Source organism: Cebidichthys violaceus, unplaced genomic scaffold (assembly GCF_023349555.1).
Source record: "Cebidichthys violaceus isolate CVI_PGR_0920_01 unplaced genomic scaffold, fCebVio1.0.p SCAF_10, whole genome shotgun sequence".
NCBI classification, from domain to species: domain Eukaryota; kingdom Metazoa; phylum Chordata; class Actinopteri; order Perciformes; family Stichaeidae; genus Cebidichthys; species Cebidichthys violaceus.
The window spans coordinates 13,121,515-13,145,627 of NW_027176263.1; the positions used below are offsets into that span (position 1 = coordinate 13,121,515).

At 43.7% G+C, this 24,113-nt stretch overlaps 1 protein-coding gene across 1 annotated transcript in view; it reads left to right on the forward strand.

The window, feature by feature from the left end:
- The window catches only part of dntt (deoxynucleotidyltransferase, terminal), an 81,593-nt gene that overhangs the window by 13,219 nt on the left and 44,261 nt on the right, over positions 1-24,113 (forward strand). The window contains exons 4-7 of the mRNA XM_068718163.1: positions 10,330-10,500; positions 14,296-14,367; positions 14,574-14,697; positions 17,017-17,149. Coding sequence (XP_068574264.1) covers positions 10,330-10,500; positions 14,296-14,367; positions 14,574-14,697; positions 17,017-17,149 — 500 coding nt within the window. The remainder of the gene's footprint in view (positions 1-10,329; positions 10,501-14,295; positions 14,368-14,573; positions 14,698-17,016; positions 17,150-24,113) is intronic.

Sequence of the window (24,113 nt, forward strand, 5' to 3'; positions counted from 1 at the left end):
AGGAGGAAATGACCTGCAAGGACGGTGGGGGGGGGGAGCACCCGCGGGGCCAGCAGGGCGCCCTGGCGAAGGGGGGGAGGAAGTAGATGGTGCAGAGAGGTGTCAGGATCAGGAAGAGCGGTTGAGCATCATCTCAGCAGCAGCACCCCAGCGAGGTGTCAATCACACGCCGGTAGCAAGCGGGCCCTTCATTCCACAACCGAGCGCTATTGATTTATTCATCCCCGCTCCCTCTTTATCCCTCGCCATCGCCGCCTCGCTCTCTCTCTCACTCCCGTATCACTACTTCCTGCCCTTTTGTTGTGTCTCACACCCCCACCCCCTTGTCTACCCATTCTCACTGTGCTCTCTCTCATTCTTGTTGTGTCTCGCTGTGACTGGGGGATCCACACTGTCTATACACACACACACACACACACACACACACACACACACACACACACACACACACACATATGTGCAAGTCAAGCCTACACCCCCTATCTCTTGTTTTTTTTATCTGCTTAGCCATGAGTCCTCTGCTGTCATAATTTCACTATAAGCCTGACGTACACTGCCACAAAAATTGATATTTGTGTCTCGGCTGATTGACGTTGCAGCATCGAATGCTTGTTCTCTGATGGCAACACACTAACACACACACCTACACCTACACCTACACACACACACACACACACACACACACACACACACACACACACACAGTTTGCCAGACTAACGAGGGGAGGGAGAGGAAGAGGTACAGGGAGAAATAGCTAAACATGTTGTATTTGTTTCCTCCCAGCAAAAGGCCTCCGATGTATTGATAGCAGCAAACGCCACGGATGAGGAGACGGGGGGGGGGGATGGGAGCACTCAACCTTAAATGCATCAAATTGATTTCCTCCATTCCCCAGCAGAGTTAACATTCTCAACTCTAAAGAGCTAACAAACAAAAAAAAGCCGCAAGGATCAGAAGTGCTTGTTCAGCTTTTAATTGGTTTTGGAAAACATGTATGAAAGTTTTTAATACTTTTGCTAAGACAACATCTTGTTGGATTTCATACTAAAATGCCCTCAACTGTCCTTTTGAAGCCGTTTGTAGAAACAAAAATTGGAAAAACTCCTTTTCCTCATCCAGAGTGATGTCCAATATGGCTACGTATTCATTAGATATGGGATAGATAATATCCACCTCCTAGCCGTTAATCATGTTAAAACTCTTCTCAGTGGGCTCTCTGACCTCCTTTTATGGTGTCCTTTTGTGCACGCAGCGAGGCGGGCTGCTGTGCGGACATGACTCGCAGGCATGTCCGTGCTTATCCGGTGGCAGGGGGTAAATCGGCGCGCTATATCAACGTCCCCGCATACCGAGTCCCCCCCCACCAGTCCTAACACTTCATTAATTAGACGAATGCATATGCAGGGTGGGTTTTTGTGGCCCACAGCGCTGACTCCATGTAGCTGCTAAGACAACATGATAGCTGTCATCACTCTCTGATGGCCGCAGAGAGTGTGTGGGCGTAAGGTCTTAAAATCAATTTTTTTTCTATAGGTTAGGTGTTATAATTGGGTTTTCTGCTTGAGTGTGAATTTGCAACAAGAGACAAAAAGGCAATTATGTCACCTCACTACACCTCTAAGATCTGATTTAAAGAAATACACCATCATTCACTTCTTTCCTCCCAGAAGTTGATTAACAATGAGCACAACATTGTCACAAGTGATATGATGTGTTAACAAACTGTTGCGTTTTTACACATCCAGCAGATACAGAGCAACACTAGCATTCCATAGAGTCCTGTCTCTGGCCACCTGATGAATGCAAGTCCAATACTCTCCTTTTAGCTCTGTTTTGGTCTCCACCAACTCCTGAGGGAAATATCTGGCTCTTTATCCTCTAACTGCTCCACTTTTTTCACTAGCTTATTGCTAACTTTGTCCATCTGCCGTTTGGTCTTGAACAGGTAGCGTATCAGAGGTTTTTTTCCCTAAAAAAAGCTGCGTGCTACGTGCGTTTGAACCAGCTCCCAATTAGCTAAAAGGTGCTAAAACTTGAGCTGAGGTTCACGGTCATTTGACCGATTGTTAATATAAATGCATTAACTAGTACAACTTTAAATAAGAACCAACACAATTTTAACCTCGTCTTAAGAGATAAGTCTTGGACTGTGGTTAGCTTAATTTAGCTAAAAAACTGGAAGACTGGAAAAGATAGTGTTTTGCATTTGTCATTAGATTGTTTAAACATTGATATTGTTTTTTCAGTATGTGACTCCAAGTTCAGAACTCAAGCATGGCGTGTAGAGGTTGCACAGTTTCCACAATGAGGTTTCATACCATAGCAGAGAGCAAAAAAAGGGAGAGGGAAGGGCGTTGATGCTAATCAGCTGCATTATTTTGATTCATTTTGATATAGCTCTTTGTCCCCATAGATAATCTAGTTTTGGGCTCACATTGCGAGACATTCTTGCGCTGCTGTGCAATGTTGCACTGTGGGTTATCAATCTTTGGTAATCCATAGTTCACCCTGTGCTCATTATTAGTGAATTGCCGGCAGCCCCAAACCAGTAAATGTCGAAACACATCCAGACAAATTGCTCGTACCCTGCACACTAAACACTTGCACAAGCGCGCCCCATCACCTATCCAATTACAAGCTTGCTTCTCTAATTTGTTGCATGCTGTGAAGAGAGCCCAGCTGAACCTTTGTGTGTGTGTGTGTGTGTGTGTGTGTGTGTTGTATGCAAGTTTACTTGGATGTAAAGGGTCATTCCCTGTCCATGTGCTGTAGCAAACGGGTCAGTGCGTCTCCAGGGTGAGCTGGACCAAAGCCTGCTGCTCGCTGACCTGAGGCTGCATGTCTGCGCGGGACAGCGGGTGGTGCAGTGACCTCAGATCGTGGCTCGGCTAAGGGAGAGGAAACAAAAGCATGATTTTGTCGGAGTCTGCCCTGAGCTCTGGTCACCCTAAGCTGCACCGAGTCCCGGTCCTGGATTTAGAATTCCTCACCTTTAGCCCCATGTGGAGGCTCTCTGTATTTATCCTTCAGGCACTGTGTGCTGGCAGACTGGTTTTCATGAGCTGTATGGTATTTCACCAATCTGTGTTCCATTTATTATCTTCTTCATAAACTTAACTGATTTATGCATTACATAAAGGGTAAAGCAGCAGCATGCTAGACTTAGCACACTATGAAATGCTGATCCAAATGTCATGAGTGATTACCGGCTAATTTCTAAGCTCCTTGTGCTATCTAAGGTTTTAGGGAAGATCCTACACGCTCAGTTGCCTCTATTCTTAAAGCTTCACTAAACAATGATTTCCTACTAATGTTGAATCAAATGAATCCCTGGAAGATGAAAGGGTCGCTTGTACTGTAGATCCCAATGAGACTCAAACATTGTCTACTAACGGGAGCAACACTGGATCCGTTCAGCCGCAGCACTGCACTGTACTCGCAGGCTGATACGCCGTATGGTAGCGCAAACGATTCTGTGTGTTGCAGTTACACCTGAAAATGTTCAGCGCAAACTGTTCTGTGGTCAGTGTAGGCATTTGTAGCGTACTACTTTGTAGCTGTTTCCTAAGATACGCGTTAGATACATGACTGAGATAATGAGACAAAAGGAAAAGCACAGGTGTAAAGAATAAAAAATCCCATTTAGCCACTTTATTTTCAGGTCAACCCAGTCACCTGGAAAAAAAAAAATTGGAATTGTACGTTTCTACAAACCACGAGATGCGTTGAATGTCAACGTTTCTGAACCGAAAATACATTTCATAAATCCGTTTGATACTAGCCTCGTATCAAGCCTGCAGAAACGCACAATGCCACGTGATTGAAGTTGGTGAAACAACTGGTCAGGTGTAAGAAACAAAACTAGGCTGAGGTTGTAAAAAACGATTTGTGTTAAAATGCTAACGTAACGAGGTCACGTAACAACCGTACACACAGTAACTAGTGTCGTTTGTAGCTTTACATAACAAGCATTATGGAACAAACATAAAGTCAAAGCTTACTTTTGGTAATGTAGGTAAAGTTGCTGTGACCTAATGCGGAAGGCGTCCACATTCACCGTATCCTGTGGTTTGCACAATCGTACAATGGCGACTTTTTTTTCCTGGGGTCTGGGATGTTCAGGCTCACCATCACGCTGTCAGGGCTTACTGGGACACTTGAATAGAACGGAGCCGCTTAATTTTATTAGAAACACTTGCCCTTTTCCACTAAGACAAGTCAAAATGTCTGCTGTGAAAAAAAGACTATTGTACAATTCCTGACCAGCAAGAAAAGGTTGGGAGAAAAGGCTGGAAGGGAATGAATCATTAGAACAAAGAGACCCGTCTGATTTCTCAGTAGTTGCTGCACCAAACCAGGTATATCATTTTTGTTTCAGACATTGTTTATCATTACATTATGTAGAAATGGATGTAACAGACATACTATTAAAATCACCACACAGAATGAGTCTCAAGAATATGTAAAGAAAGTATGGTCGACAAACGACAAAATAGCTGTTTGTTCTTTGAAGCTAACAATACAATGTGTGGGTTGGAAAGTCATTTTTGTAGGAGGCATGTAGAGTAATAACACACCAAATTAAAACTATAAAGTTTTAAAACACAAAACTACAACTAGAAAATAAATACAATTATTCCATTTCCCGTATGTAAAGAAGCCAATAAGACAACATGCGGAGGGGTTTTAGCAAGAAGAATACCCTGAGGAATTTCATGCAGCAACACATTAACATTTCCTGTTATGTGCTTCTATAAAAGACTGAAATGTGATAATTGTATCAAGTCACTGTTCCATGAAACTTAAGATGTGCTGCACAAATCTCTTGTGCGTTGTCAGATGTTCACACACTGTACTGTAGTTTTCTGACCATTTACTCTCTTTTTTTCTTTAAGCTGACAGCTGAATAAAAAAAGAATGTCCTGTACCTGGGACTTTATGCCAGAGAATTACACTTTCAATAAAAAAACTAGCTACATTTTTTCAGGAAAGTGTTGCCTATTAGAAATAATGGGAGTTATCATATTAGCACAGGCACAAAGCCCACCTGCAGCTCTTTATCCCTCACTGCACCAACCTGCCCCATCTCAAAGACATTCAGACTGCAGTCTCATTTCAAATGTTTGTCATAGCCCGCACAGGAATTATTACCTGTTAGGCTAATGAACGGCTGTACCGATGATCCAGACCTCATGTGGTGACATGTTTTCCTCCACTTGGTTCTGCAACAGTAGCTCATCACTTCAGCAGCAGCTGCACGCCAACATCACACAGTGCGATGGTGGAGTGTTTTTTCTCAATTCATTCTATTAAAGGGTTTGGTGAGGATAGCGTGTGAACTATGAGGTGGAGAAGCTCAATTCTTCATTTTTTGTCCCTGGGGTCTTTGATCAAACACATCCATTCATCCATCCCACACATATTTCCCCCTTCACAGATTCTCTGATGTGTTGAGTATGTTGCAAAATATTTTTAGCCATGGCAACGCTGGTGTGCCAGATGGATTGCCACAGCATTGTGTACAGACATGTTACATACTTGAGGTTATCTGCCACCACCAGACTGAGATTGAAAAATAGCCCACTTTCATCAAATCTTTGCGCAAGAAAAATGCTCTACATTGGTGGTTCGTCTCTAATCTCTAGCTAAATAACCAGTCATGCAAACTCAAACCGTGCTTAACTTAGCCCTCTCGTCCTCTGTCTTACCGTATCAGCTTCAAAACTTTGACAATGAGTTGAAACTGGGCTGCTCTCTCTTCCAGCGCCTATAGGCTCACTAGGCTGAGATGATTGACTGGTAACAGCACCAAATTAATAATTTGTCATGTTATAATTGGCTGCATCAGCCTCAAGGGTCTTCTTTTCTCGTATTTATTTATTTTTTGATTGTCGCTCTACACACCACTGTTTCTCCAAATGTCTCAGGAAAGGGTCCATGTAAAGTTAGAATGGACTGGACCAAAAGTGTTTGGCTGACAGATGTAATACCCTACCGCAGTGGGCAGACAGCACTTAGTTATTTTTATTTAAAAACATTTATATTTTGCATTGCATTGGCCCCAATTACCAAGGGGCCCATCGGGAAAACTCCAGGGTCTCCAGATGGCCAGTCAGTTTGTCCAATACTTTATTTATGACTAAATACCTGCAAAACTATTTACATTCTCATCAGCCTCAGCTGTCCTAAGTGTTTAGTGCTAATTAGCAAATGATAGCATAAATAATGCAAAACTTATACCTGTTAATCAGCATATTGGCATTGTCATTGTTAGCATGCTGATGTTAGTGTTTAGTTCAAAGCAGCACTGTGCTTACAGCCTCGCGCAACTGCTGGCACTGCTGTAGACTTATTGAACCTCTCCTCATAGAGATATTTAATCCAACGTTTACCAAATTTGGACAACCCTGAAAAAAGTAATCCATTTATCTCACCTAATTATTTCAGTTATTCAGTTATTGGGGGCGGCCGTGGCTCATTGGGTAGCGGGGGTCGTCCGGCAAACGCATTGTCGACGGGTTCGATCCTTGGCTGCTACGAGTCCTGTGCCGAAGTTTCCCTGAGCAAGACACTAAACCCCTAACCCAGGGGTTGGCAACCCGCGGCTCCGGAGCCGCATGCGACTCTTCAGCCCCTCTGTTGCGGCTCCCTGAGTCAAATAAAAAAAAAAGTTTAAACAAATAAAAACGATCTCCGTCCACGTGGCGTTTCAGCATCGTTTTCGAGACGATCTCCGGCCAGAGTACAACGCCTGAAAACGAATATCACGTGACTATTCACGTACACTGGGCACGCGGGTGGTGCCGGTGTAAACAGGAAGTAGATTGGTTGCTCAAAGCCTCTAACCTGACTTCAGATGGCCGCTCCGTAGGTCTGATAACGCCGCTGGACACGCCGCTCGCTAATCGCTACAATAACAGCTGTTTCCTCCTCAGAAATTCAGACTTTAACTGGACAACAGCGGCTAGTAAAGACAACAAGGTCAGCAACACCTGTAATCAGTTGTCCATGTTAAATTAACCTGGTGGTGGATAGATAACCAAGGCTGTTATTTGTGAATTTCCGGGTAAGGGTCACGTGATAGGGGTGTGACGAATCAGGGAAGGACATGTCGTGACTGCTAAGAACCAATCAAGTAGCGAACGTGTGTGTCTACGTCTACTGTGTCACTGAAAATAAAAAATGTTTTTATATTTTGTCAACTAAAATGTGACATCCTATTAGGTCGCTGTCAAGCGCCTTTCCCTGCAGGTGGCCAGTCATGATTTGCAGACCCCCACCCCTGGTAAACTATCAATGGATAAATCCAAAAAAAGAAAAGTCATCGAGGAAAATAGATTGTTTAATTCTGCGAGAACGTATTCATTTGCTTTCACTGCAAACGATGCCGGCTTACCTGTATGCTTGATATGTGCAAAAAATGTAATGTAGAAAGACACTTCCAGAAGAAACACACCGCATTTGCTGAAAAGTATCATGCTGGAGATGAGCGAAAAAGAGCGATTTCTCAACTGCTGCAGCAAACTCTCCTCTTTATAAGTTTGATATTGTTATAACATAAAATAGCAATAAAATGTCAAGAATTGTCTTTTTTGTCTATTTTCATAAATACAACTAACTATAATTTGTGTATATATAATATAACTATATTTAAAACTTTATAAGCTGTAATATCAACTAGCTTTTGCGACTCCAGACAAAATTTATTTGGTGGAAAATAGGGAAAAATGGCTCTTTGGATAGTAAAGGTTGCTGACCCCTACCCTAACCGCTCCCACTGCTCCCAATAAGCTAGGAATGGGTTAAATGCATAAGTTACATTTCATGTATGTACCAAATGTACATGACGACTATAATAAAATTTAATTTAATTAGACCATGCGGTCTCGCTGGGTGACTAGTTTGCCAGAAGGAGAGCGGCCGTCAGCTTCGGAGACTGACCATTGCTGCTGTAGCAACTTGAATTCAGCTAGCGCGAACCCAAGCACTGCAGTCTGCTGAGTGGCTGTATGCTTTCTTCCCGGCTTTAGTCTCCTAGCGGTGGGGAGCAGGGACCCAGTCCGCTGTTGTGCTCATTTTGTGTAATCAGTGTAGCGTTAGCATCGAAACATGGTGGAATTAGCAAGCTAATGTTAGCAAGCTAACAAGCTACCTGCTAAATACAACAAAAAAACAACTTCATTTACGCACTCTTTTCACAGTGTAGGAAAGCACCTCGCTATTGGCAAACAATCATTTACATAGCACATTAATATATCAGCACATTTTGTAATGTATATATTAATTTGCAGTCCACAGAAAGGAGAGAACAGGTTTTTGCTGCACTGTGATTGTAATGACACACAGTGCTGGCTACCAGCCCACATTCATCCGCTCATTTTCTACCATGAAATGGCATTTTTTATACATTTGGAAAGAAATATCAATATTACCATCAGCATTGATGTGTTCCATCACAGTTTACATTATTTAGTTCATAGCTTGTGTGCGGTTACTCTTTTTATTCTTTAATGTTCAGAATGTTAAATACGGCTCCTTTAATGATTGTGCTAAGGCCCAGAATTCCCAGTATATCCTTAGTATTTGCCAACATTGAGCACTATTGGCACTGTTTCTATTTTGATGCAGATTGACATAATATAATATTTCTTTTTAAACCAGCATATTACCACTGCAGGAACAACAGCAAACAGCCACCACAGACACAGAGTACAGAGCAACACAGCAGACGTTGGGACTCGTCATGTTGGGAAAAGCACAGGTGTAGATAATACAATTGATGATGCCTGAGTGCTTTTGTGCATGCTGGCTCACTGTCACTCTTTTGGGGCCTAATCTGACACACTTCACAGAACAGAGCCACGGTTTATGTTATTGTCTTCAATAAAAAGTCATGTTTCTGGTCAAACAACACACAGTCAGTCCAATATTCACTCTCCCGTTTGCTCTGTTAATGTACACCAACTTTTGAAAGAAATATCTTTCTCTTTAGCCGCTAAATGCTCCATTTGTGTTCACCAGCTAGTCGATCACTTTGTCTGTCTGCCGTTTGGTGCTGGTCACTAAAAGCTACCCCTCTAAACCAACACGCAATTATTTGATTCATTATTACAATAAAATAATGTTTATAGCAGCTTCAAATGACCAACTTTAGAATTAAAAAGTTTGAGGATGGTTGTCAGAGTTGTGCTCTCTCTTGTAGATCCATTTTCATTCCATGGTCCTGACTGCAGCCTATTTGAGCGTTTGAGCATGTTGCCTTTGTGAAGGGAGAGCCTGAGACGGGTCCCCTGGGGGAGCCTGTTGTGAGCAAGTGGAAAATGACAGGTTCCTGTCTGGTGTTCGCCAGCCTCTAATGTCTCTGTCCGGTCATCCAGAAGAAAACCAACATGCAGCACGTCCTATACTGTAAAGTGACGGGGACACAGAGGAGTGATAGAAGGGGGGAGGAAGGAACTGGGGGGAGTTCTGTTCCCTGTCTGGGTTCCTGCACGGGTCAGTGCATCTCACAAGTGAATGCACACCTGACACATGTGAGCCAGGTCTTGCTTTATTTCTTGGGTTTTCGCTATCTTTCCTTTATTTAATGTGTTCAAGAATTGGTGATTTGTGCAATAAACCCATGGTATTATTCTTATTAGACAATATCTTTTACATCTTACCTTCTGTCCTACACTCTTAGACATTAAGGTGCTAATAGAACCATATAGGGTTCTTCAGCTTGTCCTCGAGAACCCTTTTGGTTGAACCTTTTATGAAGGTTCCATCTGGATCCACCTAAAAACTTTACATTTATTTTTCATAGGGTTCTACCTAGAACCCAACACAAAGGGTTATACCCAGAACCATCTGTGAAAGGTTCCTTCAAGAACACTCTCTTGAGGTTCTATTCACAACCTTTCCACCTTCTAAAGATGCTAACAAGAACCTACCCAGAGGGTTCTACCAAGAAAACTTTTATATTCCAAGAGTTTCATCCAGAGTCCACCCAGGGGATTCTACCCAGAACACTTTTATATTCCAAGAGTTTCATCCAGAGTCCACCCAGGGGATTCTACCCAGAACACTTTTACATTCCAAGGGTATCATCTAGAACCCAGAATCCTTATCTAAAAGGCCAGGGCTGTTCATCATGGTTCGCAATCAGTTTTTTGGGGTGTGTGGGCTGGGTCGTTCCTTTCAACAATCCTTGAAGAACTCTTACTTCCAAAAAGGGTTATTCCGAAGCAAATGATTCAGATAGAACCCACTCAGAACCCTTTTTTCTAAGAGTTTACATTATACCTCTTTCGTACCTTGACCTGTCCTTGCTCTATCTCTCCCTGGAGGATGCTTTTGAAGTGCTGGCGGAGAACTACGAATTCAACGAGATCGAGGGTCCGTGCCTGGCCTTCAGGAGAGCTGCGTCTGTGCTGAAGAGTCTGCCCTGGGCAGTGCGTCGCCTGGGGGAAACACAGGACCTGCCCTGTCTGGGAGAACACACTAAGGCAGTCATGGAGGTAAGGCTCAGAGTCTGCATGCAGAGTCCAGTCCAATCCATCTGTATTATTTGTTGAGACTAGCGGTCGCACAAAACCACAGTGATTTATTTGGGCAGCCGTACAAGTTTTTTTTCCCGACAACATCAAAATCAGAATCAGATTCAGCTTTATTGGCCATGTATGTGTACGCATACATGGAATTTGACTCCAGTTTACACTTCGCTCTCAATGTGCATACACAAGTTTACAATAAACAAGAAATAAATATATATAAAAGAACAGCTTGTGTCCAGGGTGTGAAGGGTCTGCAGTGATCTTTCCTGCCCGTTTCCTGACTCTGGAGGTGTACAAGTCCAGGATGGAGGGCAGGCTGGCACCAATGATTTTTTCTGCAGGCCTGACAGTCTGTTGTAGTCTGTTTCAGTCCTGTTTGGTGGCTGAGCCAAACCACACAGTGATAGAGGAGCAGAGAACAGACTGTTAGGTGATGGTGGAGTAGAAAAGGATCAGCAGCTCCTGAGGCAGGTTGAACTTCCTGAGCTTCCTGAGCTGGTACAACCTCTGCTGGGCCTTTTTCCGGATGGTGTCGATGTTGGGGGCCCACTTCAGGTCCTGGGAGATTGTGGATCCCAAAAACCTGAAGGTCTCCACAGCGGACACAGTGTTGTTGAGTATGGTGAGAGGGGGCAGTGTTGGGGGGCTCCTCCTGAAGTCCACTGTCATCTCCACAGTTTTGAGCTTGTTCAGCTCCAGGTTGTTCAACATAGCTTGTGAATCCAAAGGCTCTCGACTTTCCAAACAAGGAGAGTATTTCGGATCAGTCTGCGCGCGTGCATACAATAGATAATGCATTGTTTACTGTGATTTACTCTCTCACCACACACACCTTTCGGGTCTCTTGACCTTGATTTTCACGCTATTGTGAAATGATCTAAAATCGAGGGCTGCCACAGAAAGTGTGGAAAATGAATTGGAAAATGGTCAGCAGTAATGCCGTGTATATGGGATGCTATTAATGAGCTAATGAGCCTTTAATGTAACAGTAAACCTTGACCCATGGCCCTTTTTATTAAGTGCAACAATACTGAGAGAACTGACTAAGACCAGTATAGTATTAGTATCAGATAAAGATATTATGCACTTGAGGATTTCAACTTTGTGTTCCTTCCGGAAAGGTTGGCAGTAATAGTCTGCTTGGATTCACAACAAGTAACTTTGGTGACCGAGAGTCCCAGTAGAAATGTGTCAAAACATATCAACTTCAGTGTGTTCTCAAGTTTTATATTGACGATGTTCTCTCAGGCTGGCTGACTAACAATTAATTGATCTTACTAACAGGTATTTTCTGTGTGGCCAAAGCCTAATTTATCTTATTCATCTGTGCGTAGCCAGAGCTCCACTGTTGTCCAAAAGCTATTATAAACACATCAGTGAGCCACACTGTTGCAGTGAGTGTTCATTCAATACGATGAACACAGGCGCCACAGTTTATTTTGAGTCAATCAAACACACACCGTCCTGCCGCTGTAAATACTTAACATACATACAGATGTGGACTAATCCGCCGCTGAAAGTAATCCCTAATAACTGCACTTTTTTTGCTGTTGTTTGATGAAGCAAGAGTGCCTAGCTGTTTTAGGAAATTGGGAAATTTTTTTAAAGATTCATGTCCTCATTCAGAACCAGTAGGCTTGGGGTTGTGACCTTTGACCACTAAACATCAAATCAGTTCGTCCTTGAGTACCAAGTAAACATTCCGTTGCATTCACCAGAATGGCACGGGCGGACAGAAGGATGTAATGTAAAGGCTGAAATCCATTATAAAAAGCTCACATGCCACAATGAACATCAAGTGACAGCTTATCGTTAATTCTGGAGTACACCCAGCCATTATCACCCAACCCAATCGTCATCGGTTAAAACATCACCACCAGCGCTACCCAGCAATTTGAAACGATTCATCATCAGCTGACTCATCGGGAGCATTTCACATTTAGATGTCATGAGAGATTTAAAAAAAGAAAATAAATGTCAGCTGCTCTCCTTGACCTTGTCTTCTCTTCACAGAGTGAGTATTTTGTACTTTTTCCATCAACGTCTTGTGTTGCTGTCAAGAAGAATGCAGCTGAACTTTCTATCTAACAACACCGATTGGCACAAATACACGTATGCTTTCAGGCGACGCCGAAGTGGAATTTCATCTTGCAAGAACACGTTTGCTGTGAGTTATTGAAGGCTGCAAAAAAAAAAGAAAAAGAAAAGAAATACAATCTTTTAAGATATCAAAAATAGTTTGGAAATTTCAAGTCCTAGACAGACAAGCTCACATAACACACGCTCACACATGAGCACACACACTGACAGGCATCACGCCGATTTATCTCGTCTTTGGGAGAAGAAAAAAAAAAAAAGATAGTCTTCTCGGGTCACTTGGCAATCATCCCCTCACCTACAGTCGCGCTCAGGGCAGAAAATCACGGCGAGTTGTCAGGGAAAGTGTCGAGAAATGTTTGCTCCGAGAGAACGCCGAGTCCCTGTAGGAGGAACAGGGTGCAGCTCTGCAGGCCAACTCTCTGACACATTAAACCTAACAGACACATGGCGGGTCTCAGAGCAAGTTTCAAAATCTGTCAAATCTGTCAGCGTTGAGGAAGAGTCATTAAACAAAATAACATAAACGTCCCAGGAGACAAAATTAGACTTCCCGTGAATGACCTCTCCCTGTTGTTGTTCTTACATGATTCACGTACACCCAGCGGTGAGGATTTTTTCTTCTTCTTCTTCTTCCGCTAGGTTGTTTCTTTGAACAGACCGCGGCTCAAAACAAGAAAAATGACATGACACGAGAAACAAAGTGAAACCAAACAGAGTGAAAACAAAACGCCTGACGTGCCTGTGAACATCGGAGTGACACTTTCGTAGCAGCGGCGGCTGAGTCGCTCCAAAGTCGGGGGAGGGGGAAGAAAGATATAAACCCACTGACATGAAAGTCTGGGAGCACCGAGGCAGAGTTGGGAAGGAATAGTCAGTACGTGTGTGTGTGTGTGTGAGAGAGAGTAAGAAACGTTGTACATGTGAAAAAGTGTGTGTGTGTCCCCCTAAAGCAGGGAGTGTGTCGAAGCATTATCCCTACGTCTGAGGGGTTGGCCTTAGCTCGAGGGGTTGAAAAGCAGCGGTGGACGGGTGGACGCGTCATTGAGCAGCGAAGGCTGCTTTAAAAGTGCGCTGCACTCACACTGCGGTAACACAAGTTCACCGGCCCGTTGATACTAGATGTCACCCCTCCGCGCGCAAGCTTAACATGAGCACAGATGCGTCTTGTAAAACACACATGCTCATTTTCAACGCCAAAAAACGACTTTTACGGTCACCCCGTTGAAAGTCGGCTGACATTAACCAGATAATCGCTGTTTTTATGCGCCCGCGTAAATCTGGCAGTTAAAAAATGCGACCAGCAAATTAGTCGTGCTCTGCCGAGACAATTAAACGCGGGACAAAGTTGTTGCGGAGCAAACAATGGCAGCAAAGGAGGGGGAAAGCGTTACCTTGGGCTTTTTTTATGAACGCCATAAAAAACGGTATTAATCCCAAGTTTCACAACAACAAAGTCATTATTTCTTGAAACAAAATGGAAATGAGGACGTGAGGAGCCCCACCCCCTGATTTAAATGGAAACTTTTTTACAAATGGGCCATTTGAGGCCATTTGTTAATTGCTGATGGAACGGAAACCGGGAAGAGTATAGCGCGCCGATGCTGACACCGAGAGCGTTTTTTTCTTAATGATATTATCTGCCTTTTTATATTTTTGCAGGAGATCCTTCAATGTGGCCGCTCGTTTGAAGTGGAGAAGCTCCTCTCTGATGAGAGGTATCAAACACTTAAGGTCAGTAGACGGGAAAAAAAACAACTCCATCGTTAGTTTTGCTTTTTGGTGCTTTGAAATTGCTGCGAACATGATTTGCATTTGCTATCTCATAAGGACGCAGAGCTCTTCAAAACTTTTGAATGCTCACCCCCCCCCCTTGAGAAGAGCCTGTCATTTCAGAAAGCATGTCTTCTTGATTACGTCCTTATCTCGTTTCCTGCCAGCTGTTCACAAGTGTGTTTGGGGTTGGACCCAAGACGGCTGACAAGTGGTACCGCAGAGGGCTTCGCTCATTCAGCGACGTTCTGGCAGACCACAGCGTTCATCTAAACCGGATGCAGCAAAGTGGTACATCAACATCTCAGCACTTCCACTTTGCCACTCCACAAATTACAGACTGAAAATTACAACTTGAGTTTGCTTCCAAGATGCAGGGGGTGTCATTTGTGATATTTTTTTTTGTGTCCTTCTTTTGGTCCCATAGGAGGCTCCTTATGCGAGGCGCTGGCTGTAATGTGTGTTTTTTTTTTTTAAAGCAAGATGAGATGTGACCAGCAGGGAGTTTACAGTGAAAAGACAACAGGGGAAAGGCAGCAGGGGTGTTTTTAATAAAAATCAATGAACAGTGACTGCGGAGGGGAACGCTTGCTGTGGAATTCCCATGAGCCCTCATCAATCAGCCGGGCAGAGAGAGAGGGCCATCCAAGCAGAGACCGTGAGAGGTCGCTGACTTACAGTGGGAGAGTTTTGTTTTGTTTCAAATGTTAGAGGTGTTTGTAAAAGGAAGATTTTGTCTCAAATCTCTGTGGGGATTGTGTAATATTGAGTTTAATGACAGATTGATTTTGGATGAAGGCGTTTGGACAGTTTCCAGAGCAGTGGTAAATGAATCCGGTCATGTTTAAACAACTAAGAGTCTGCAGCCACGCTCTGTGAGGCTCAATGTGAAGGAAACTAAACCGTTATACAGATAAGAAGTTGAGATCCAAAATTCGCTTTTTGATCTTTTGAATTATTTGGTCATTAGCAGTCTTAGTCATGTGAATGTAATACTTGTCCAGGCGGTGGTGTCAGAATGAAGTCTTTTGGCAACCTCCAACAGAGGAGTTAAGAAATATGCCTGGTGAGCGGAAAGGTCATCATTTTGAGTCACTCGAGTCGTGAGAGTTCATGAAAAATGAGCTTGAGAAATATGATATATTTTGAGCCTCATTAGTAGCATGTCTCTGCGAGTGCAATATTGGCCTGTCAGTTAGTCGACCACTTAAGTCCAGACTGAAATATCTCAACAACTATTGGATGGATTGCCATTTTGTACAGACATTCATGGTCTCCAGAGGATGTGGCCTAATGACCTCCCTGTAGTTCATCAGCATCATCGTGTTCGTCAGCGTGTTCATCACTGCTTACCACGGTTACCACCTTAGGTTAGCATGTTGGCTGACATTTGCTAATTAGGTGATGATGATATCATAGTGAAGGTATTTGGTCATAAACCAATGTGTTAACACTACGCAGTATTTTACCCTGATGACAGCGATAGTTCGCAAGTTTAGAGAGACTAAAAATCTGCATCCATCCAATAGTTGTTGAGACCACTCAATGAACCACAAATGTTCACCTCATAGAGGAAAGGTCAGTAGAGATAATCCTCTGGGAACCATGAAAGTCTGAAAACAGAAATTATATGGCAATCCATCAAGTAGGTGTTGAGATATTTAAGTCTGGACCAAAGCGGTGGACCGAACGACATTGCCATCCTTATGAGCCATGCCACCACTGAAGGAGGTGCAGCACAAGAAGTTATAGTTTAGAGCGTATCTGCAGTGGTTATTGTCTGAGGTGATGGTAATGCAGCAGCATCCAGTCATGTAGACAGCATCAGCCTCAATTGTTGTCGGTGACAGAAATTCCACGGAGCGTTTAACGTACGTGGTTAAATGTCTCAAGGGAAAAGCAGCTTTTCATTTGTCTGCGTCCTCTGCTGCTGCTCAGGATGTTGCTGGATACATTTACTGTAGCACGGCATGAGGCGGTAATTCACAACATTAAATTACGCTGCTCACAGGTTCCCATTCAGTTAGAAACTCCATCCGATGATGTATTAGGCCGACAGACATCTTCATCAAACCGGTCATAATCCATCATTCGGAACGCTGCAGTCTCTGCTCCGTGCTGAGAAATAATGTCCGTTTTTGGCGAGGGAAATGTGTTTGAACCCTGATCCCTCCACTATGTTCTGTAAATCTTAAAAGAGTGGGAACATGAATTGTTTTATTATATTGTATTGCGGTGGAGATAGAAATATCATTAAGGATTTTGGAATTTATTGGCGTTGGAGCTTCGTCTGTTCCAAGGGAAGAAATAGAAAATGTAAGGTTTTTATGTAGCGCAGGAAAAAAAAGAGAAAGTACAAAGTGAGATGCATGAAATCAACAAGACACCCAATAATCCATCAATCATAATTTCAGCTCAGTATCTACACTGGCTGTAATCCTCTTGTGTCTGCAGTAGGCGTGCACCGCGAAGTCGCCCTCCATCAGCCAGCAGAACGCATCACATTTTACTTTACTTTTAATTCACCCTGACTCGCCACTTCTCCGGCGCAAATGGCTATGATTGATGGCTGGCTCCCAGACTAATAACCACGTGGTCTCGTCCCCACAGGTTTTCTGCATTATGGAGACATATCCAGGGCTGTCAGTAAAGCAGAGGCCCGGTCCCTGAGGAACATTATCGACGGAGCTGCCTGTGCGATCACACCGTCCGCCGTACTCGCACTGACAGGTGGCTTTCGCAGGTACACAACTCTCTCGCTCTGTTGGTACGGAACAGCACTTCCTGTCCTGCATTTATTCTTGTTTTCCACTGTTGATGGGAATGGATATTAGTCCTCCTCCTTATGACTAACTACTGTCACACAGTCACAGTGTGTGGTTTAGAAGCATCAGAGCTGCCGGCGCTTCAGTGCATCCGGCAGTTGATATGAATCAGTAGATCAATTGAGATGACGTGTCAACACAGCACACGGTCGCCATCTCTTTGCTCGTAAAAATACCCAAAACAACAGACAGTCCCCGACATGGTATTGCATTTACATTAAGATGCTGAAATGCATTACATTGCCAATCTCAGAGTGCACGGTGAATGCTCTTGCAAAGCTACCTACTGAGTGCAACTATTCGCTCACAGCCGGAGCCTCCGTCCGCCGCCGCCTCTTTGTGTTGCTCTTTTCTTTTTTCTTTTTTTATGTGCCTGAGTAAGCGCGGAGCACTCTGCTCCGTGGTGTTGTAAAAATCCAGCCGTAACCAGTGGCGTGTGCGGGTAAATAATTCAAAAGCAGTCTGGCAGTGAGGACAGGCGCTTGCCTCTCAACAGGGGTGACAGAGCTGCCGCAGCTTAGCTGATGGTCTTTAATAGTGCCCGCTACACACATAACGTTTCTCTAAACATCTTGTGAAATTCCCTTCTTTTTCTCCATTTGCTGCATTCTAACATATTCCTGTTTGGCAAAGTTTGGCACGAAATTATCATAGACTGACTGAAGTGAGACAAAGTAACGCTTAGCAACGCTTCAAGCTAAAATGCTAAGCTATTGTAACAGCAGTGGAGATGAGTCTTTAAAGCTGTGTCCTAGGGCTGGGCGGTATGACCAAAAATGTATATATATATTTTTTTGCGTTAACGCATTAACTAATTAACGCCGAAAATGATTTTATCGAGCGTTTAATTATTAAGCGGACATTTTTAACACAAGAACCTGCGGGCAGCGAGCGGTGAACAGCTGTTTGTGTGGCGTGTCTTCTGTCTCTTCCTGCTTCCTTCACCTACATTCCCCTGGGTCCTAAGACCCTCCATGTACAGCTTCTTATCACCCTCTATGTACCAACGCACATTTATAACAAATACCACACATACTACACTCTAATCAGCGTTGCATATGTGTCTAACCAAAATACCCCAAAAAGCAAAAAAAAAGGTGTAAATTTCAGATTGCATCTATTACACACATGAAAATAACTCACGTTTTCTGCTGAGGTGATGTAAGTTGCTTGTGTTACCACCAGCGGCATCAACAGTGGCTCCAAACTCGCAAAACCAAAACACTTCTAAACAGCAGACACAGCTCCTCTCTTGGGCACAGACTCTATTGGTGTATCTCCGGTCTCTCTTTGTTCCTCCTGCATCGCTCTTTTCTGTTCTTTAAGTAACGCGACGGAGCCTGTCCCAGCTGTTAGCAGACTGTTGTGCTAACGGGCTAGCTAGCGAGCTGTACCCAGCATGCTGTTCGGTGGTGAAATTTTATAAATGTACAATTATTAGTGTTACAAATTGTTTATGTATCACAAACTGTTGTGTGCCGTGGTGTTGCCCTGTTAAAGAGCGTTAGTTGTAGGTTATTAATTGTTGTGTTATAAAGTTATAACTATAATTTAGGGGTCCCTCTCACTACATAAGTAGCTCCAACTGTAACACTCTTCGCGGCGAACAATATATTTTGCTTCCTGTTGAAGAGTGACAGCAGTTGTTTCGGCTATACCGGTATGACGGTATATGAAAAATTCATATCATCCGGGAAATTAAAACCGGTATATCGCCCAGCCCTACTGTGTCCTACATAGTAATTTAGTTTTGTACCGACAGCCTATGCTGACCTTTATACGATACTGTGTTGTGCAGTTAGAATACAAGAAACAGTAAACTTGACTGATAGTGAATTACTGTCCAGCACTGTTTGGGACACAACCATAAAACCAGCAAGCCGTCTCAATAATGTGCATTATGCAGCAATATTTACCTTAAGTTTACCTCTAGCCAACTTTATAGCTACTACATGCTACTGGTCATTCAAGACCAAGTAGGTGGGTAGAAGTGAAACCCCTGAATCTAATGAAGGTGCGTTTTACTGCCTATGCATTTTAATTTCTAAGAGGAATATTGTGTCTTCTCAGAAGTTACTTGCTTTAACACCTGGACCGGGGTGTGTATTTGATTTGTCTCGGTGGTTATAGGTCCACAGCTTTCTTAAGCAAACATAATATCAATCTGCACAAACAAAACAAAAAAAACATCCAATATCTCCAATCTCCAAAACAATAAATGACAGCTGAAATGATATCTGATTATGTAAATAACTGCTCCTCAAGGGGATGATGTGGTAAAAGAGATGGGGAAAGCGATTAGAGCATCATGCATAGTTAACATCAAGAATGAAGGAGGAGGAACGGCGCAGGATTTATGGGCCAGGAGTCTGCTGCGAAGTGTAAAGGGGCCTGTAAGGGAGCTTTTATGGCTTCAAACTTAGGGAGATGAGTTTACATCATCTCATACTTGGTGCAGGCTTGGGGAGAATTACGTGAGATCTAATTGGAATCACGCGGAGCTATAATTGAAGAAAGATGACTTGTACATTATTGGTCGGTAAGAAAGTAATTTACCTTTATCTCACCGAAAAGCAGAATCTCCAGACATGGCTTAAACTCAGCGGGAGGCGCTATAAGGCCTATTATGCCAAAATAGTTCATATGCTCTCTAAGATGCCAGCAGCACCACTAATAACCCACTAATTCTCTCCTGCGTGACATATTTGAAAATGTTCCCTTCTAAAGTCCTGTCAAAGCTCGATTTAATTACCTCTAATTTCCAGCGTGATGTAGAGTCTCTTATTAGCTTCATCTTTCCAGCCGATAGCCCTTGTCAAAAGATGGAGTACACACACACACACACACACACACACCATATACCTCTTTAAAGAGACGCACACGGCTCCGGTACATCTTTCATCTCTGGATAACGTACACAAAGAAAATAGCTCGGCTCCCGAAAAGTTCCACGAAATAAGCGCCGTGCTCCAGTAAACTCAAGCTGTCATCCACTTCAGAGGGACACAGCGTGGCGGGGATTTGTTGACGCCGCTGACATTAGCCTTATTGAAAGGACAGCTGTGGAAGGCGGGTGACAAGTCTTAAAGCGGTTTTGTTGGGGGGGAGGATTAAAAATAGATTAAGCTCGGAAATGCAGCTTCTGCCGCCACCGCGTGTGAAAGGCTCACACGGTGTCAGCGGAATGTGTGTGTTTATTTCGGCGTGAAGCCAGCAAGTCCCCGCAGTGGATCTTATTTAACATCAGATTGTCTGGAATACGACTCAAAGTGACACTGATGAGGGGTCCAATGGTGTCTGCTCTCACATCCTCAAACAGGGGCTGAGTTCCGCTGCATTGTTTCCCTCGAACAACAACCGAGATAAATAACCCTTATCAGTTTAGTTCAGGGCGTCATGATTTTTATAAACAACTCTATTATCAGCTTGGAGGGGGAAAGAGCAAATTGAGCTGTCCGATTGTGAGGTATACCCCACGTTGGCTTTGCACTTTGTGCTTTTTCTTGTTTTTATGACATGTCTTCCTGCTTATCACCTCGTTTTTCTGTGTTAGCAAGAATGTTAAAAGGACAGTTCATCCCAAAATCAAAGTGCATACTTCTCTCCGTATACATAGTGCTATTTGTCAATCTAGATTGTTTTAGTGCGAGCTGCCTAGTTTTGGAGATATCGGCCAAGGAGATATCTGCCTTCTCTCCAATGTAATGGGACTATATGACACTCGGGTTGTGGTGCTCAAAGGTCATGATCTCTTGCCAGAGATCATGGCCCGGTTACTCAAGATAAGTAGGAACTTTTTTTTTTCTACCGAACCACACTGAATTAGCGCAAAAAGAAAGCGCATCTACTGGTGGACGCAACACGGATGGCAAGTGTAGTTTGGTTGAAAGAAAATAGTTCCTCCATGAAACTGCTCACAGCAAGGTTTGTGGATTATCTCGAGGAACCGGGTAATGATTTCTGTAAAGACAAATAGCTGTAGAGTTTTTCAAATGTATTTTTTTATTATATCAGAAAGAAGGCAGACATCTTTACGGCCGATACCTCCAACACTTGGCAACTCACACCAAAACAATCTAGATTGATAAATAGCACTACAGGTAAGAGGGGAAATATGAATTTTTAAAAAACTTGTGTCATTTCCCTGACCAGCCACTTTTGACTGCCGCTCAACCCTCCTCACCGCAAATAAATGCATCCTGTGAAATTTCCAGCAGCAGCAACACTTCGCACATCTCTATTATTTATACATGTCGTCGTGTCGTCCACACAAATTTGTATATAACTATGTATATTTTATGGGCTTTGTGCTGAAGGAATTAATAATTTAGCATTTCCCCTCACGCAATAAAATAGTAGACTGGCTAAATTCAAGTGCTCTGCTCTTTTGTTGCACTTAATTTAAAGGAACACTGGGCGGTGTTACTGTGCACAGTGTGCTAACAGCACCATCAAAGGTAATATTTTCAGCCCAACCTTCCCAGCCACATCTCCCGCTGAGCAGGAGTGGATGCCCTCATGCTATATAAAAACAGTGTTCTGAAGGTGCACCATTAGAGGCAGGGAAGAAGAAAAACACCCGCTCTGCCGGAGAGAACGTGTCTAGTTTTCAGCTGACTGCGGTTGAATCTGCTCAGACATATACTAATGCTCCGGTGCGAACAGGAAGGAGCCGAGGAGTGCAATGCCACGGCGTCTTCCCCTCAAATAAACCCCAATTCCCATGTTTCCCATGCCTCGATATAAAAATCAGCTTGTTTTTAAGCTATGATTGGAAGTAAACTCAATTTATGCTAATGATCTCTCCAATTTGGGATTCTTTTTTTGCTATTCACGGCACACATTTATGCAGTGCACTCGAGTGAGTTTTGCCAGCACAGCAGAGGCTAGCGGTGAGGTTTCACTTAACAACTTGAGCGCGCTGCGCAAGCTGGAAGTGTTGTGGAATCTCAGCCTTGCCAATTAAGTGTTGGAGGGTTCGGAGGAAAGTCGCTCCGTCAGCAGATGGAAATCTGTGATGCAGTCTCAAATAGCTGTGTCCTGGCAGTCAACTCATTAAGGAAGTGTCAACTTTTCACATAAAGGCCGACATAAATACCACTGAAACACAAGTGAGCACTCCCACGTCCTACATTATTTTAGAAAATGAATGGATTACACACGGTCACAGTGCAAATTAAACGGCTGAAGCGGGATCTGCTGAGTAAACCTGTAAGCCAGCCACTCATCCTGTCAATGCCAGGAATGGGGGGGGGGGGGGCTCTCTGCCACTAACGCTAACCATTAACATTATCATGCCTTGTGGAGCTCTAATGGCTGTTTTCTAATACTTCCTCGCTCCCTGAATTAGCCGCGGTGACCTTTAGAAGCTTTCCCACACGCCATCCGCGGCCTCTTTTAGTGTCCCTCGCTCTCGCTGCCGTCACTCATCTGTTAGAGGCGGCAAGGGAGATCAAACACGGAGCCGCGCTCGGAGCTGAGGCTTCTATGCAGCCACATTGCCGTGCACCAACGTTCCTTGTCATTCCGGCGCGTTGGTGTGCACATCTTTATGATTATGCCTTTTGTTTATCAAAAGGTTTGTGAGTGTGTGTGACTAATGATCAGTTTAAAATGATGCCTGGCAAACTTGAGCAGTTCACAGCCTTCATCGTGCACTCGCATTTTCACCGTCTCGACGGTCGAAAAAGCTGCAACGTGAGCTTGTTGCCAACTGTTTTTGTAATTGTGATGACTGGAGGGTGACCACAGTCGCAAATCCGGTACGGCATGGACCAATCTGGTGAACTGAGCGGAGCAGGACGGATGTTTCGCAAGAAGGAGAAATCTATAAACAGCAAGTGGAGTTGGAGTTGGCTTCAGTAATAGCACAACAAATCAGCTTCTCTCTAAAGACCTCCAAAGCACAAATATAGATAGATAGATAGTAACTTTATTGATCCCGCGAGGGGAAATTATTTTGTTGCAAGCAGCAATAGGTTACAGGTAAGAACAGGTAAAAATAACAGGGTAAAAATCTTAACATAATATAAAAAATGCACATGTCAATACACAATATATACAATTATAATAACAGAGTAAAGATATTAGATAAAGAATGCACACTATATACAATACAATGGTATAATAGAATAATATTAAATCAACTAAATAAACAGTAGTGCAAAGATTTAACCGACAGCGAATGATTTGGCCCGAGGTGATTTATTATACAGTCTGATTGCGGTAGGCAGGAATGTTCTCCTGTACCTGTCCTTGTGACAGCGGAGCTGGATCAGTCTGTTGGAGAAAGTGCTCCGCTGTCCCTGCAGTAGGTGGTGGAGAGGGTGATCCGGGTTATCCAATATGGATACTAATTTCTTCAGTGTCCTCCTCTCCACCACCTGTTCCAGATAGTCTTGTTTACAGCCAATGATGGATCCGGCCTTCTTAACCAGTTTGTTAAGTCTGTTGGTGTCTCCGGCTCCAATGCTGCTCCCCCAGCAGACTACGGCGAAGTACAGTGCACTGGCCACAACAGACTGGTAGAACATTTTCCTCAAGAAAAAGAGTCGACTCATCCCCTTCATGTACACAGCGTTGATGTTGGCCTTCCAGTTCAGTCTGTTGTCGATGGAGACACACAGGTACTTGTCCTCCTCCACCATGTCCACATCCTCTCCCAGAACTCTCAGCGGTTGTGGAGCCGTCGTCTTCCTCCTGAAGTCGACCACCATCTCTCTGGTCTTGGCCACGTTCAGAAGCAGGTGATTTCTACCGGCCCACTCCACAAAGTCATCCACTACTGCCCTGTACTCCTCCTCCCATCCGTCCCCTATACACCCGACCACTGCAGAGTCATCAGAGGACTTCTGCAGATGGCATGGCCCCGTGTTGTATTGG